The sequence below is a fragment of the Cuculus canorus genome, chromosome 1 (genome assembly GCF_017976375.1).
Source record: "Cuculus canorus isolate bCucCan1 chromosome 1, bCucCan1.pri, whole genome shotgun sequence".
Classification (NCBI taxonomy): domain Eukaryota; kingdom Metazoa; phylum Chordata; class Aves; order Cuculiformes; family Cuculidae; genus Cuculus; species Cuculus canorus.
Genome location: NC_071401.1, coordinates 166,970,434 through 166,987,642, shown reverse-complemented (window position 1 = coordinate 166,987,642; position 17,209 = coordinate 166,970,434). Strand labels below are relative to the sequence as shown.

The following is a 17,209-nucleotide window of genomic DNA, read 5'->3' as shown; positions in this document are numbered from 1 at the left end:
GCAACAATTTTTTGAAACTGATGATGTGTTTTCTATTCATAGTACATTGGATTCTTAATTTTTTAATTAAATTGAATTCTTAGTTTTAATATATAGCATATTTCCTTAGATTTCGTTTGATGTGTACAAAAGAAACATACCACTTCAGTCACTAAGAGGTACTGTCACTACTAGTAGAAGGTTTTCAAAGTGATCACACAATCTCGTTCTTTAGAAATAAGCATCTTTAAAGTAGTCTTTGCTATGTTGGACTTGTGGCTATCTGATGCTTTTGCTCTTAATTATGACTCCAAGGTAAACAGTACAAATGCAAAGAAGGAAATAAATACATCAGCTCTCCTTTCTGAGAGCTTTCTAGGAGTTTTCCTTAAGATCTGGTCATTCTTGCTACTTTGTTCCAATGCAAATAAAAGCTGTAAGCTTTAATTTGTGCAAGAAAAATGTAAGTCATATTGTGTATGACATCTAAACTGTTGTATCCTGTACAAATGTTTTTATTATTTTTATCTAATATAAACTAAATGTGAAGTCCTGCTGTTGGTATTGGCTGAGAAGTATCAAATTCAAGATTTTGGCAAATTGTCATGTCTCAGCGTTTAAGCATTTGCATAGCTTTTAACCAATATGGTATCATGTTGGTGGCAGTGAAGTACCTGCTGTCTTTATCCTGGAGAGCTTTTGCTTTTTGTTCTTCAGAAATGCTATGGAAAAGTTTGTCTCCTTGGATCAAGAAAAGCTGCCTAATCATAGAATCACAGAATGGTTTGGGTTGGAAGGGACCTTAAAGGTCATCTAGTTCCAACTCCTGCTGTTGCCAGAGACACCTCCCACTAGATCAAGCTGCCCAAGGCCCCGTCCAACCTGGCCTTGAACACTTTCAGAGATGGGGCATCCACAACTTCTCTGGGCAACCTGTGCCAGTGTTTCACTCATAGTGAAGAATTTGTTCCTAATGTCTAGTCTAAATCTTCCCCTCTCCAATTTATAGCCATTCCCCCTCATTCTGTCACTATACGCCCTTGTAAAAAGTCCCTGCCCAGCTTTCCTGTAGGCCCCCTTCAGGTACTAGAAGGCCACTATAAGGTCTTCTTGGAGCCTTCTCTTCTTCCGGTTGAACACCCTCAACTCTTTCAACCTGTCCCCATAGCAGAGGTGCTCCAGACCTCTGATCATCTTTGTAGCCCTTCTCTGGACCTGTTCCAACAGTTCCATATCCTTCTTATGTTGACAATTGCAAAACTGGACACAGTACTCCAGTTAAGGGGGATTTATATGTCATATACTCCAGGTGAGGAGATGTAATGTCATAAGATATCTCTGGGTACACCTGCATTTAGCATGTGATCGCTTTTGAAGGGAGACTCTTCAGACTCCTGTAATTATTTCAGTACATGAACTGGGTTCTTACCAAACTGGAAGTAGCCAGCTCTCATGCCTGACCTGCCAGTGAGTGGGATTAGACTTGTTTTAGGTTGAAGAAGGAATATGTAAAGTGTACAAACTTCTGTTCCTCAGCATCAAAGCGGTTGTAAAGTTTAGCGCATGTGAGTACAAGCAGTGTATCACATCTTAGGAGGAACAGTCTCTTGTTGACCTGTTGCATAGTATTGCAAGGCAGTTTCCTTACTCAGTGAAAACGGCTGTAGTTTCCTACAATCCAGAACTGAACTGAGAGTTGAATCCTGTTTTACAGTAATCTGCAAAATTTAAGGCCTATTATTACTGCAAGCTAGATGGGGGTACAATTGTAGATGGCCATGATGTGCTAAGCATCAAATAGCTCGTATACTGCAGGATTCACTTTATGTCCCCTAATGCAACAACCAAGTTAACACATGGAAATGAATAGTCAATGTAGTAAAACTAAAAAGGGTTAGATGCCCTTTCCTGCAGATCAGTTCTGCTGTGCTATGGACTCTGTGATCAAAGCCTTTCCCTTTCAAAAGGATTTGACATCTAGATGTACTCTCCTGCAATCTGTTAAATACAATCGCTAGCTTCATTAAAGGGTGCCATTTTCATTTGAAGTGTGAGAGCAGCTCATAAACAGAACGAGACCTCAACAGTTGAACGTGATAATTAGCTTGGAAAAGGTTAAATAAGATGAGTTAGAGTAGTGTCCTCTGCAAAGGTGTTGTTTTGGCTTCAAATCTCTCTTATGAACCTTTCAAGAACCAGCTTTCTGTCAGGTAAGCTGCTATAAATTTTTCAAGAGGTGGTACTGGAGAGCTCTTGTAGAAGTCGGACTAGGTCTCTTTTGTCAAATACAAATTCTGAGTATAGAAATGGGGACATTTCTAGTGTAGAAAACCTAGCCAAGATCAGTGCATGAAACTGCTATGTGTTACACTAGTTATAGCTACGTAAAGTCTCAAATGTACAGCTGCACACCCCTATGACACTTGTTCCCATTCAGATGCTTTCATTATGATGTGAAATGCTGATTTTTGTCATGACCAGTGGCTTCACAGGTAGTTCCAAAATGCTGCACAGTGGTTGAGTTCAACTTGTATAATTTCATGCTTTGAAGTTCTTGACAATGTAAGGCAATGTCTTGTTTTCAGATGAAATGTGGATCAGACCAACCTGATTTGAAATGAGAAACGGGAACTGTCCTTTATCAATATTACTAAAAAATGACACTGAGCAGGCTTTAGTGCTTAGTATTTAATGGTTTTTGTGTACTTTACATGTGTACAAATGTATAAAAACATGAATAAATGAATGGTTGATGTTATCTGCAGTTGCAGAAGTCCTTCCTATATTCTGGAGTGATGGATCACCATCTATCTCCACAGATAATAATTTTGATTGTCTATAACTTCTAACAAATTGTATTAGAAATCTAGATATGAAGCTTTAACTAGTTCCTTCTCTAATACTTTTCAAACTTGACCCCCAGTAACATAAATTACCCTAGTTAAGATACATAATGAACAATATAATGGAAGTAGTTTTGACCTCAGGGCTGTAAATCGTGAACTATAAAATTGCCAGCCTTGTGGTAAATGTAGCAAGTTCATTAATGGTGCAAGGTGTATTATGGGGAACACTAAAAATAAAGATGCTTTTTGTCTTTGCTAGGCTTATTTACTAATCTTCACTAAGTGGTTCTAATAGCAGCTTGACTTTATGTAGACTTGTTTGAAAGGTTTTTTATTCTTCAAAGACCATTGCTGTATACTTCTGATGTTCTGCATTTTGGTACCCCGGGGAGGAGAAGAATGACATGATGTAAATAATTTTCCAAACTCTGTCATGCTAAAAGGAAGAAACAAATTATGTCTGTTACAAAATAGTAATGTGGTACAGCCTTTTGGAATGGTAAGGCTGTCCTGAGTTGCTTTAGATGCTCTCTTATGGCTTTGTTTTCAAAATGGTCTTGCAGTGCTATTTGAGTTGAGAGTGAAAGCAAGCGTTTCAAAGTTTAAGCTTCAACAAATGTAGTGTTTTGCTAACCAGTAAAATTGCTCCTTTTTATTAAACCTCCAAAGCCATAAACTCAAGATGAATCTAAAAGTCTTAGAATAAATCTATGTTTAATTTGCTTCACTTTTGAACAGACCTCCATGTAATATTTTGCTTTTCGTTTTAAGTGATTCCGTAGCAGTTGTTAGCATTTAAAACTGAGCTTTGTGGTTCAGTAGTCTTAAAGTCCTTTGAAATGTCACGTCTGGATTCTAGGAAATGTTTTTTAGAGGTGTGAGATATCTGTTTTATTATGAAAGCCAGCTGCTGTACTAGCTATCGATTACCTGGAGTGTTTGCAATCCCTTTATCATTAAGGAGTTGGTGTAACTACTAAAAAGCACTGCTACCAAGACGACTGTTGTTGTTAAGCAGGTGCTAGTCACAGCCTTGGGGCAGTATGGTTTAAGTATTTGCTCTGTTTGTCACTGGACATTTTGCCCTTTTGCCTTGAAAAACAAGCTGGCAGCTTAAATTCGGAACGGTGGGTTAGGCAGCTGGAGACTGTTGAAGGAGTAAAGCAGTGTCGTCTATTGAACACCACTCACTTTTATCTGTCTAAGGGTGTCCCTTAGGTGTGGTACAAGAGCTCAGACAGAGAAGAGGACTCTTAAAAGAAATCTGCCACATAAGAAAAGACAGATGAAAAGCTGAGGTGACAGACCCTGCACAGTGCTAAATATGGGCTCTTTCTGTGTTAGACGAGGTAGAAAGTGAAGCCTCAGAAGAGCAAACAGCTGCTGTCTAGGCAGAAGCAGCGTCTTTAAGTGTCTCGCTCTCGCCACATGATGCCTGGAGAGCTTTACCAGCTTTTTATAGTCTTGTATATAATAATAAATGATACACAAATATAATATTTATAGTGTTTTATATTGATAATTATATTAAATATTTCATTATAAATGTTACGTTAATTGTAGGATCCTAGGATATACAGAATCCCTACAGTGGGAACCAGAGCTGGCTTCACAGGCTGTGGTCTTGCTAAAGCTGCATGGTGCTACTCAGTCTCAATAGTAGTAACTCTACTAATGATCTTGTCTTGCAAACGTGTTTACTTTGTACGAAGGTATGTCTGTTACTATTACTTTGTTGCTATGTCATATTAAGTGCAAGTAGGTAGACCATCAGCTTATTTTATATTGGCAAAGTGTCAATAATAAAACATAGTTGTTTTTCAGTAGTGACTCTGATTTAAGGATAATACTCACGTATTTGTATTGGAGATATGGCTTTTCAGTATTGTTGCAAAAATGTGGAGTGGGACTTGACTCCATGGATTGGAAACCTCAATCGCATCTAATGTAAGGGTGAAATGCAAATAAATGTCACTAACTTTGTCTTATTATTAAATAGGTTTAAGTGGAAATCCAGCAGATATAGAAAGGAGAGAAGCAGTTTTTGGGAAGAACTTTATACCTCCTAAAAAGCCAAAAACATTTCTTCAGTTAGTATGGGAAGCACTACAGGACGTTACACTAATTATATTAGAAATTGCAGCCGTAGTATCCTTGGGCCTTTCTTTTTACCAGCCTCCAGGAGGAAATGAATCACGTAAGTAAACTTCTAAAAATGTAGGTATCTACCTGTAGTACACTGCTGACTTTCCTGGTCTAGCATGTTTATGCTGTAAATCTGATAGGAGACAGTAAGTCAGTGGAAAAGTAGCTTATTGTTATTGAAAGAACACTACTAAAACTCTAGAAAACCTTAGAAAGCCAGTGTGAGATTTCTTGAGTCATGATTCTGACCAAAATAATGTCTGACGTAAAGCTCAAGCAGCAGAAAAAAGGACTTGCCTTAGATCCATTCATGATTTTGTGGATAGGGGGATGTTCAAATATTTAAGCAATTCTTAATTTGTGGCCATGTGCATTCTTTGGGGAATTAGCAAGTCTTAAATTTTCCTTGATTTGCAATATGACACTGGCAAGTTCTTCCAATATAAGAAATAAATCTACATTTATGCTTCTAAATGAAAGATGAAGAGATCTGGCCTTCATTGAACTGAATTTTTTTGCAATGATATCTAGCTTGTTAAGATAAAGGTAAAGTGGGAAATGTTGAGAAAGCAGAAGATGGCTAACAAATTGTCTAGTCTGGCATTCTTACGCCATCATTTAACAAGATAATAAGCACAGGTAACTTTTCTCTATCAACTGCTCTTATGTTCAGAAAAGCAGGGATGTACTTTCTAGGTGGTTTAACTTCCTTCAGCTGCTCTAGCTTTCAGGTTTATTAGCTTCTTTATGTGTTGCTGAAAATAAATTGCCAAGAGGAAAGTATGTAAAATATTTAGCAACTATTAGTAGTTTCTTCTGCTTGGCAAAACTTTTATTGTAGGAATAATTATCTATGTGAACTTTCTTAAATCTAAAACCTGTTTTCTACAGTATGTGGATCAGTAAATGTTGGTGAAGAAGAGGAGGAATCTGAAGCAGGTTGGATTGAAGGAGCTGCAATCCTCCTATCTGTAGTTTGTGTGGTATTAGTAACAGCTTTCAATGACTGGAGTAAGGAGAAACAATTTCGGGGATTGCAGAGCCGTATTGAACAAGAACAGAAATTCACAGTCATCAGAGGTGGCCAAGTCATCCAGATACCAGTAGCTGACATAATTGTTGGAGATATTGCACAAGTGAAATATGGTAAACATATTCTTAAAATTTGAACTTTCTTTTATTTTAAAAAAGGAACTGCAGTCAACATACCCAGTGATCTCTCCTAGGTGATCTTTTGCCAGCTGATGGTGTACTCATTCAAGGAAATGACCTCAAAATTGATGAAAGCTCACTGACTGGAGAATCTGATCATGTTAAGAAATCTCTGGACAGAGATCCTATGCTGCTGTCAGGTGTGTAACATTTCACAATTCTTGAAGTACATTTCTAGTGGTTAACTGGGTATTTTTGAGGTTAAAATCTGGCAAACTAGATTATATCTAGACTGACTCCAAAAGTGTCCAAAACCAGTTCAACTAGTACAAAACTGTCAAAGTGAGCAGACTCTTAGTTTTAAGAGTATAAGTATCAACATTTTGTGTAGTTGTTTATGGCTTTATTTTCTAGATAGTTTTGGCAATTAAAGCTCTAGGGAAACACAATGCTACATGTACACATCTTATTATTCTGTCAGTGTGAAGTTAACTCATTTTCTTTGTGCTCTGCCATGTAACTGCTCAAGTCTCAGTGAAAAATCTGATTCAATCTTCCAGGTACACATGTGATGGAAGGCTCTGGAAGGATGGTAGTTACTGCTGTGGGCGTGAACTCTCAGACTGGAATCATCTTTACCTTACTTGGGGCTGGAGGAGATGAAGAGGAAAAGGAGAAGGAAAAAGAGAAGAAGGACAAGAAAAGTAGGCATAATAATCTTGACTCCTGGAGAGGAAGGAGTGAACTGCTGAATGTTACTGGATGAAAATATGTTCTATTCATCTGGAGGCAGAAATCTTTTCTTAAGCTCTATTGTACTTTCAGTAGGTTTCGCAGAAAAAAACCCTTCAGGTCTATTGGCCTGAGAGTACACCACTACTACCGATTCCTGTCATGTGGATTTGTAGTTAAACTATAGTTCTCATTGATCAATTAGAGGTTAGAAAGTTTACAACTCCTAACCAGCCATGCCATGTATAATTTGTGTAATTTCAAACTACTTTCATGTCTAATAGCAAATACTTGTTATGGCAAACAGGTTACTGCTGATAACTCAGCCTAATGAGTATCTAGTTCTGCTTTTGACAGATGGAAGATGTCCTGCATAGGGAGTTCTTCTGTGACACTTGAAGGCGAAAAGCCTGTATCGTTGATACTCCTGCATTTGTGGATTTCTTAAACGTATATATGACTGACTTTGATAAATGTAAGCAGATTCGTCTGCCACTCCTTTTCTTCCAGAGCTGAAACTTTGAATGCTCAGATATACATAAAGCAAATCCTTAGCAACAATTTTCTTAAGCTTTCTTTTTGGAGGGATGAGGGTCTTGTAACCTGAAACATTTTAGAGCCCTTCTGTAAAATATCTTCTTTATTTTGAAGGACTTCCTCAGTAGCTGGAATTATAAGGTCACTTATCTAAGCTGTAGCCGTTATCCTAAGAATCAAAGCTTAGAAATGTTAACCCATAATGGTTTGATACTAGCTCTCTCAATGTATGTTCACAACTGAACTTCACCACAGCAAAAACTTTTGTAGAAACTGTGGTGAGGTCTACTGGATGAGACTGAGTCTGAGATTTCTTGACAGAAAGATATACTGCTTTATCAGTAATGGGAGGCCATACAGAAAATGTGCTTAGGAATCTCTGTGGCCTTCAAGCTAAGGAGGCAATTGTTGAAATGTATGCTTTGTGCAGGAATTGGGACTGAACTGTGCTTTTTGTCTTCTTGTCCTAATCTACAAATACTTTATAATTCTGAGACTTTTTGAAATTTAAAGTATTAAGTTTCTTCAGAAGTAATTTATAAGAATTGTTACAAGAAGAATTGAAAGTTCAAAATTAGTTGCAAGCTCAAGGATGTCATTGAAGAGTAAAAGTTGACATACAACGCTTCCAGGGATTAGTGTGGAACAGTTTCCATCCTTTGCTCTTTCTGTTAAGGAGGAAGAAGAAGAAGGAAGTAAGCAACAGTACCAGCTGCTACAGGACATATGGAGAATATTACAGCTTTTACTAATACTCTGCTAGTGTATATTATTCCATAAGCAGAAGCCTTTTTAACAAGTAGTTTTATGATGTATCATAGGGCCTGAACTCTTGTGGGGTTTTTTTTGTCTCCCAAGATAGCCAACTTCCTCTCTCTCAGGTTGGGTGCCCAGTAAGATTCTCCTTGGTAAAACAGGTTGAACTAAATTAGCTGCCCTATGAATGTTAAGGAGATTAAAGTGGCTATTTTTAGTTGGCTGTGTATGGCTAGGTTTAGAGTCAAAGCAAACATATGTGCAAGAGTTAGAAGTGACTCAAGTGTAGAGCTTCGCTCTTGTAAAAAGAAAGGGAGAACTAGGAAAGAATGATACTAAATTAGGAAGCAGTGATGAAGACTTCTTGAAAAGTCTGAAGTGGCATCTTCCGGAGATGGTGAACTTGACGTTTTTGTTTTTCCCCTCGTCGGCTGTTTTGAGTATGCCTAGGAGGAAATATTATGTATACAAATCAGACTATGTCTACAGTAGTATAGTGAAGGTATTGAATGTCATGCCAGGCAGGCTGCCTGATAAGTTGATTTTCTTCTACCTGAGTACTCGCATACATTTTATTCTTCATAACCTAAGGCTGAAGACTAAATGAATTACTAGTGAGACTGAAAGATTCTGGGTTTTGTTCTAGATTTCTCAGTTTTGTGCTTTCATTTCAGGTTATTGCAAATAATAACTATAACCGTTGCTTGCTCTGCTTAGGAGAAAAGTTTGTCACTTGCCAAGGTAGTATCTAAACCTTTTTACCTGAAAACTCAAGGAAAGAAAGGTAGTGTGCCCCCCTTGCACCAATAAGCTACCTATGATGTATTGGTTACCTTTAGTGTTTCACTTATTAATTTATTTCACTGTTCTTTATGATCTCTTGTTGAATTCCATTTCTGAACAGAGGTAGGAACAATATTTTATTATGAACTTGAACTCTAAGCTTAGTGGTGTAATATTGGTATGTTGCCAACAGATTATGTTCATGCTTGCGTAAATAGGGTTAGCATAGATCCAGTAATCCAGGGCTCTACCTCTATTTAGCTTTGGTATGGATTTACAAATATTTTATACTATAGTAGCTTCTGCAGTATTGTACAAAACCACCAATTCTGGAAATGAGATCTCACAATTCATTGTTGTAGTAGTCAGATACAATTGCAAAGTGTTGTAAGAATAGAGAGTAAGACTGAGGCCATCAGAATCACGTTAGTCGCAAATTTCTTTCCTAGAAAAATGATTCGGCAAGCCTTTTAAAATCTCCACACAAGTAATAAGTGTGTGTATCAGTATTCTGTGAAAACTTAACTGTGATAGCATAACACTACACTAGTCTTAACTGGGAAAACTGAAGTCCAAAGAACTGATGTGAGTGTTTCTCTGAGTTACTTACACTTTTAAAGCCTCAGTTGTGTTAGCTCTCTGCCTCTAGATTGTTCTACACTTTTTTAAAAAATGCACTTCCGTGTTTAAATCGCATGGTAGGTATGGGTATTATATAGAAATGTAAACACTGAAATGAACACAGCCAGTTTAAAACACAACTTGTTCCCCTTTCTGACAGGTAAAAAGCAAGATGGAGCTGTTGAAAACCGTAACAAAGGTAAATACAGGTTCTCTGATCCTTTCTTGAAGTCCTTATTTTCTGAGAGTGTATGTAATGAATAAGTACTTTCGTCTGAAAATGCACGTTGACTATTTAGATGCAAAGCTACAGATGGCATAAGTATATCTGCACAAAACAAATGCTTAAATTAACTTGGTCATTTCAACATAGATACTATGAAAGTAAACTTTGCCAATGATTTTCAAGCTATCTTGTTTGACTGAGTTAACTTTAGCTGATTGCCTCATGCCCACCCAGCTGCTCTCTCACTCCCCTTCCTCAGTGGGACAGGACAGGAAATAGGATGAAGAACATGTGGATTAAGATAAGATTGGGAGATCACTTAGTATACTATTATCTTCACGGGCAAAACAGGCTCGACTCAAACAAGATTAATTTTTTGCTGATTCAAAAGTACTATGCAGGGAACGCGACCAGCTAAAAAGGCTTTTGCACACATATGCAATATATCCCCCTCCTTGGAGTCATGACTTGGTTCATGACTCCTCTACTTCCTCCCTCTGAGGAGCACAGGTAGATGGAGTATGAGTTTATTTTATCAGTTCATAATGCTGCTCCTTCCTCCTTATGCTCTTGCCCTGCTCCATCATGGGGGCCCTGCCATGGGGCACAGCCCTTCATGAACTTCTCCAATGTGGGCGCTTTCCACAGGGTACAGGCCTTCAGGAACAAGCTGCACAAGTATGGGTCTTCCAACAGGCCACAGCTCCTGTCCAGTGCCCGCTCCAGCATAGACCTTCCACAGGCTGCAGCTTCCTTTAGGGCATATCTGCCTATGCAGGCTGCAGTATGAATATCTGCTCCCCTGTGGGATGCAGGTGTTCAACCTACCCCACCATGGTCTTATTCACAGGCTGCAGCTTCCCTGCTGCTAGCACTTGGGTACATACACCCAAAACACTTGTCAAAACAGTCATCTGTAGTGTTCCATCTCTGGATAGAAGATACTACACAGTACTGGTGTTTAGTGGAGCCTGATGTTAAGCTTTAAATATCATTGATTTGGGGGACTAAACTTTATTTAATCTTAACTTCTAGCTAAAGCTCAGGATGGTGCAGCGATGGAAATGCAGCCATTGAAGAGTGAGGATGGTGGGGATGGAGATGAGAAAGACAAGAAGAGAGCAAATTTGCCGAAGAAAGAGAAATCCGTTCTTCAAGGCAAACTTACAAAGCTTGCAGTTCAGATTGGCAAAGCAGGTATGATGAATCAGTACCCTCCTTATGTTGATGTCACATGTTTAAATAAAGTTGGAACATAAGTAGTTTGAGGGGATAATTTAAATGATCAAACCAGTCATGGCTAACTATTTTAAATGCAAAATTCCAGTGCATGCAAAGTATGCCATTGAGCCTGAGTGTGCTAGTCACTTCTCACTGTCATATAGATGGCTTTTGTTTTTCCTTGATTTGAAGGTATTCAGGCTTTAGTGTGTCAGCTTCTGGAAGAGAAAGTTCGAACTTCATAACATCAGACAGTTGTAGAAAAGATTTTTTTTAGAGAAGATCTGGCATTTAGTGGTGTACCTAGTGAAATAAAAATTGAGTGAAAAGTCTGGAAAATGTGGTAGGGTCAACCAGGTTATCTCTGGTACTTTCAGAAGCTTAGGAATTATCACTTACCATATTACTTGCTGACATGTTATGTTTTTATTGACTTTCTGCTATCTTTTAGCTTCTGTTACTCCTCTATCAGCAAATGTTCAGCCATCTTGTCAAAATATTTGGTAAACTGTTGCTTCTTGAAAGTAGACTGAAACAAAATGAAGTTCAGTGGAAATTTTAGGCTATACTATACAGCATGTAGAGGTTTAATTCACTTATTTCAGGATTTATCATAGTATGTGTAGAGTTGTTGAAAGATTTAGGCTAGAAGGAACCTCTAGAAGTCTTGAGCCCACCTGACAGCTCACAAAAGGGCTGACTTCACCATCTATGTCATAAGACAGTCATGGGAGGACAGAGCAAATAAATTTGTAACTTTAGCACTCTAGTTATGTATAGCAGCGTTAATATTTCAGAGGAAGTGTAGAAACAGATGTTGAATAAACCTTCCATAGTTTGTTTAGTGTAAAATACTTTCCTTATCAAACAATTTTTTCACATTTTTCATAAGCGAGAGGTCTTTTTTGCCCCATTATGCACCTTTTGACCCATAGTAATTGCCCACGGACCCTTAATGCTCCTCTTCACACATGCTTTTTTTTTTTTTTTGGGCCTACTGTTTGGGATGGTGCACAGATTGAAGCATTTTTCTATAAAGAGCTGACACTAGTGACTTTTCCTTTATTCCAGGCAGGTCCATTTCCTTTCACAGTTTTCCTATAGTGTCTGAAGTATACTGGTCAGTTTGCTAATAGCAGTTCTGATTTGTCATCTCAGTTCATTGAACACTGTGCTTACCTGCCGTATGTAATACCACCTTCAGTAGGAGGCAGGGTACATATTGTCAGCAGTGTTTGCTATCAAATAAGTAAGCAATAGAGTTGTTGAATGCCTGCTGGAGTATTTCAGTTTTTATCCTGCTTATTCAATTGACTTTACATATTGGTCTCCCCTTGTTGTAATGAGAACTACACTTTTCAATTAAATGAGAAGGAAAATAAATTTTGGAAGTTGCTAGGAGAAAGGTATGAGGAAATACTTGCATTGGAAGTTAGAATACCTTTGAGAAGCTGCCTCAGTGTTTCCCAACCTGCCTATTTTTAGAGTCTTAACTATAAACTAACTTTTATAAAGCCAGAAGTATTTGCACTTATCCACAGTCTGTATTGCCAAATATTTGAGATAACTTCTGAATACTGTTTATTCTTTTTTTTAACAAGGTTTGTTGATGTCTGCAATCACAGTCATTATCCTTGTATTATATTTTGTAATTGATACCTTCTGGATTCAGAAGAGACCTTGGCTTGCTGAATGTACCCCAATTTATATTCAGTATTTTGTGAAGTTCTTTATTATTGGAGTTACAGTCTTGGTGGTGGCAGTACCAGAAGGTCTTCCTCTCGCAGTCACTATATCTCTGGCTTACTCTGTTAAGGTGAGTGGATAGATGGTGAGCAGATTTTAAAGGTAGATGGGTGTATTCATCAGCTGCAAAATCACATTTGATACATGCTGCATCACATATATGTAACAGTGGGGAGAAACTTTTCTTGTTTCCCTGAACTGCGCAAGAAATGTGACTGTATTTTTCTTAACCCCCGAATGCACACTAATCATGAGCAGTGACAGCCTGCTGTCACCAGGTAAAGATGAATGAGTTTAGTTCATAATGTTGTAGCATTTGCTCATAATAAATAGACCTGTGTGTTTGTAAATAACGAACTCTTCTGTGCACCTGAGCTTTTACCTAATTGACGTGTTAAGTACTTAGAACAAAATTCCAGTTTGATTTTTCCTTGAGGACTGAATACTGTAGAACATATAGCTTCGTATTTATTATACAGCACGTATTTTAAATCATGCTCTTTGTTCTTTTAATTTTCTCATTGCTTCAGGATGCTAGGACTGGTTATTGATATGAAAATCTAATTATAAAGACAATGGCTGTTTAGGCTGTGTTCTAAAGCGTAACTTACAGTACTAACTAGTACTGGCTTTAGTATTGTATCATTTGAAATTACTCTGCCTCTTCAAGGTTAAAATACTATCCAGACCTTTTAGGTAAAGAATTTAAAATGATGTTTGACCTAAGAAAATTGTGTAGTCTTCACTGCCTTAGCTGAAATGTTAGGCTCCTAAACTGTATTTGATTTTACATCTGATTCTAGCATCTTTGAAATGCGTATCATCTGATGTTTGGATAAGTCTGTAACGTAGCTTACTTTATCTTTCTTGTAAGCAGGAAGACTTTTTTTTCAAATCTGGTAAAGCTGAGTCTTTATTTCTCTTTCTAAATATCGTCATATACTGTTTGCTTCCTATCAGTAGTCAATGTGACATGCAGATACAGGAGACTAAAACTGTTTATGAACCTTGTTCAAAATGAAGTTTATTCTGACATAATAGACTTAAAAGAATGCTTACAGGATGTGGCAGCTACAAGTTCATCCTGTAAGATGCCAGGTAACTTGAAGGCTGTCTTGTGAAGCTGCTGTGTAACACTGGATACCCTAAATTCTTTTGTTTTCTTAGAAAATGATGAAAGATAATAATTTGGTGAGACATCTGGATGCATGTGAAACAATGGGCAATGCAACAGCTATTTGCTCAGATAAAACGGGAACGTTGACTATGAACAGAATGACAGTTGTCCAAGCCTACATCAATGAAAAACATTATAAAAAAATTCCAGAACCAGAAGCTATTCCAGAGAAAACTATGGCTTACCTTGTGACAGGAATTTCTGTTAATTGTGCTTATACTTCCAAAATACTGGTAAGTGGATTTCTTCATTCTAATCAAGATAACTAAACAACTTCCTCAAAAGGTGCAAATTATCTGGTGGATAGGAAGTTAAGTGTAAATGTGTGGAAAATGCAGGGTAAAGTGTTTTATACCTGCTGTGCATTGCTGAAGCCTTTGAGACTAAACTTCAAAAATAGCTTATTTCAGTTTGATTTGATAATTTAGGTTTAAATTGATAATTTAGGTCTAAATTGATAATTTAGATAACTTTCTTAAGTTCACAGTTGTGTCTGAATTTGCTTTTATAACGGGGCTGTTTACCTTACTTCAGGAGCATCTTGGCTGTATTTGAGTGCTACTTCAAAGTAAACATTTATGAGTAGCGCATTAGCTAGAATGTAATAAAAAAATTCAAAACGAGGATTTTGATAGATTTTTACTCCAGATACTGCTGTAGGAGTTTGTAGGCTTTAGAATGTAAGATTTTTGCTCATAACTTGTTTGAGAGTTTCAGATTGTTTTGAAATAGAAAGAATAATGAACTGATACACATAAGCAATGGACTATTTAGCACTTGTGTACATTGTTTTCTGCAACTCCAAACATGGCTTCTTTGCTGTAGTTATTCCAACGTGTTGCATAATTTCTGTTCTTCAAGACAATAAAAATAAGAATAAGGATTTTGCTTTAAAAAATAAATAAATTAACACTTTAATATTTGGTAGAATCCTGCACTATTAATGCTTTGTACAGGAACAGCAGTAAATCCTAAGTCCAATAGATATTTTTCAGCCAGTAAGGATGGTAAATAACTCTGCAAGAACTTTCTCAGTACTTGAGCAGCCTGTCCACACCACTAGCACTGATTTTCTGAAGCACGACTGAAATACTGCTAATGAGTTACAGCATGTGAGGAGTTTCAGTGTTCTCTAAAGACCTTTTTCTACAAAGACAAAAAAAAGGTAGCTGTTTATAAACTGACCAGGTCCCTTACTACCAGAATTTCAATCAAATTACATCCAATGTAGTCAGAGTTAGTTAGTCTGTTTAATTGAATCAGAGAGCTGAAAGTTGAAATCCTCTGGTCTAACCCCACGGCTTAAAGCAGGGTCAACCAGAGCAAGTTGCTCGGAACTATGTCCAGTCAGGTTTTAAGAATCTTGAAGAATGGAGGCTCTGCAACCTCTGGGCAACCTGGTCAAGTGTAAAAAAGAGTAAAAAGGTGGATTTTTTTTTTAGAATTGTAAATCACAGAATCATTAAGGTTGACGAAGACCTCTAGGATCAAGTCCAACTATCAGCCCAACACCACTATGCCTACTAAACCATGTCCTGAAGTGCCATGTCTACATGTCTTTTACATACCTTCAGGGATGGTTGAGTCCACCACTTCCCTGGGAAGCCTGTTCTAATGCATGAGCACTCTTTCAGTAAAGAAATGTTTCCTAATATCCAGTCTAAACTTAAAGCGAGGCCACTTCCTCTCCTGTTATTGGTAGTCACTTAGGAGAAAAGGCCAATATCCACCTCTACAGCCTCCTTTCAGGTAGCTGTAGAGAGCTGTAATGTCTTTTCCAGACTAAACAATCTCAGTTCCCTCAACCGCTCCTCATAACTTGTTCGTCAGACCCTTCACCAGCTTTGTTGCTCTTCTCTGGACATGCTCCAGCAACAATTAGGAGCTGAAGAGTTGCAGTCTGTACTCCTTGACTGTTTGTACCCTCACTGGGTACCACTAAGAAGTCTGGCTTGGTGGTCTTTACCATTGTTCCAGCTGCCTGCCCCGTTCGGGCATTTAATACATACTGATAAGTTTCTTCCCTAGAGCCTTCTTTTGTCCAGGCTGCACAGTCACAGCTCTCTCGCCCTCTCCTCATATGTCTGGTGCTCCAGTCCCTTTATCATTATTGTGGCCTGTGACTGGACTTTCTCCTGTTCGTCCATATCTCTTGTACTGGGGAGCCTAGAACCGCACATTGTAGCAAATATTTTGAAAGTGTTGGTGTTCAATACAGTCAAATCCAAGGTCTTGCAGCTCTGAACGATAAAAATGTATCCCCCACTTAAAATAGTTCTGTTTCAGCTCTAGTTGCTTGAGGCACCTCAGGCTAAGTGCGTGCTTCTGCCTATTTTGCTACAAACTACACTGCAATGTTGTGGCTCCCTAAGCTCAGAAATATCTTGAATACCCTTATAGCACTAGTATATGCATATTCCGCATTGCTGAGATAAGAAACTTGCTCTGGTATTAAAGGGTTGGAAACCTGTTTCTGAACTCTTTCCAGTTAATTAGGCCATGGCCTGGAAAACAGTACTTGTAGTAAGACTTAAGAAGCTTAAAGACTTAGTTTGTTCAGTAGAAGGCTAACAGGCGATGTGATCGTAGCTCAAGTCATTGAGGAAGAGTTATTACAGGAGAAGATACTTTAACAGAAATGATGCCATTTAGCTTGCTTAAATCAGTTTAAGTAAATTTATCTATGCTTCATGGGCAAGAGCTACACTCCGTTGATCAGATGGATACATCAAGCAATGCAAGATGCCTATTAGAAAGGTCATATTGAGATTTGATACAAACTTAATGGGTGATTTTTGAGCTTGAGAAAGGAACTGAAAGATCCTAACCAGGTACAAAAGTTGTTAGCTTGTTGAAAAGCAAGCAGTATGATTTTTGGCTCATGATTCAGAAATCTATATAGGAGTCATTGTGAAAATGAAACTTCCCTATCCCAGAACTAAGTTCAGCCTTAGCTTCCTTGTTTTCTAAATGCTGTACTTCAGTGGTTCGTTAAGTTAACGTGCTAATCAGTGAATGTTCTTGTTCTTGCAGCCTCCTGAAAAAGAAGGTGGCCTACCACGTCATGTTGGGAATAAAACTGAATGTGCCTTGCTGGGATTGCTCTTGGATTTAAAACGTGATTATCAGGACGTAAGAAATGAGATTCCAGAAGAGGATTTGTACAAAGTGTACACCTTCAACTCTGTTAGAAAATCTATGAGCACCGTGTTGAAAAACTCTGATGGCAGTTTCCGGATATTCAGTAAAGGTGCCTCTGAGATAGTTCTTAAAAAGTAAGAACAGCTA

General features: G+C 37.9%; 1 protein-coding gene across 9 annotated transcripts in view; it reads left to right on the top strand.

The window, feature by feature from the left end:
• Positions 1–17,209, top strand: part of ATP2B1 (ATPase plasma membrane Ca2+ transporting 1) — a 64,654-nt gene that overhangs the window by 27,939 nt on the left and 19,506 nt on the right. For all 9 annotated transcript variants that reach the window (XM_054065228.1, XM_054065202.1, XM_054065178.1 and 6 more), the window contains 9 exons: positions 4,825–5,022; positions 5,862–6,116; positions 6,197–6,322; positions 6,683–6,826; positions 9,712–9,750; positions 10,813–10,974; positions 12,600–12,814; positions 13,912–14,154; positions 16,955–17,196. In XM_054065228.1, the coding sequence (XP_053921203.1) occupies positions 4,825–5,022; positions 5,862–6,116; positions 6,197–6,322; positions 6,683–6,826; positions 9,712–9,750; positions 10,813–10,974; positions 12,600–12,814; positions 13,912–14,154; positions 16,955–17,196 (1,624 nt within the window). The remainder of the gene's footprint in view (positions 1–4,824; positions 5,023–5,861; positions 6,117–6,196; positions 6,323–6,682; positions 6,827–9,711; positions 9,751–10,812; positions 10,975–12,599; positions 12,815–13,911; positions 14,155–16,954; positions 17,197–17,209) is intronic.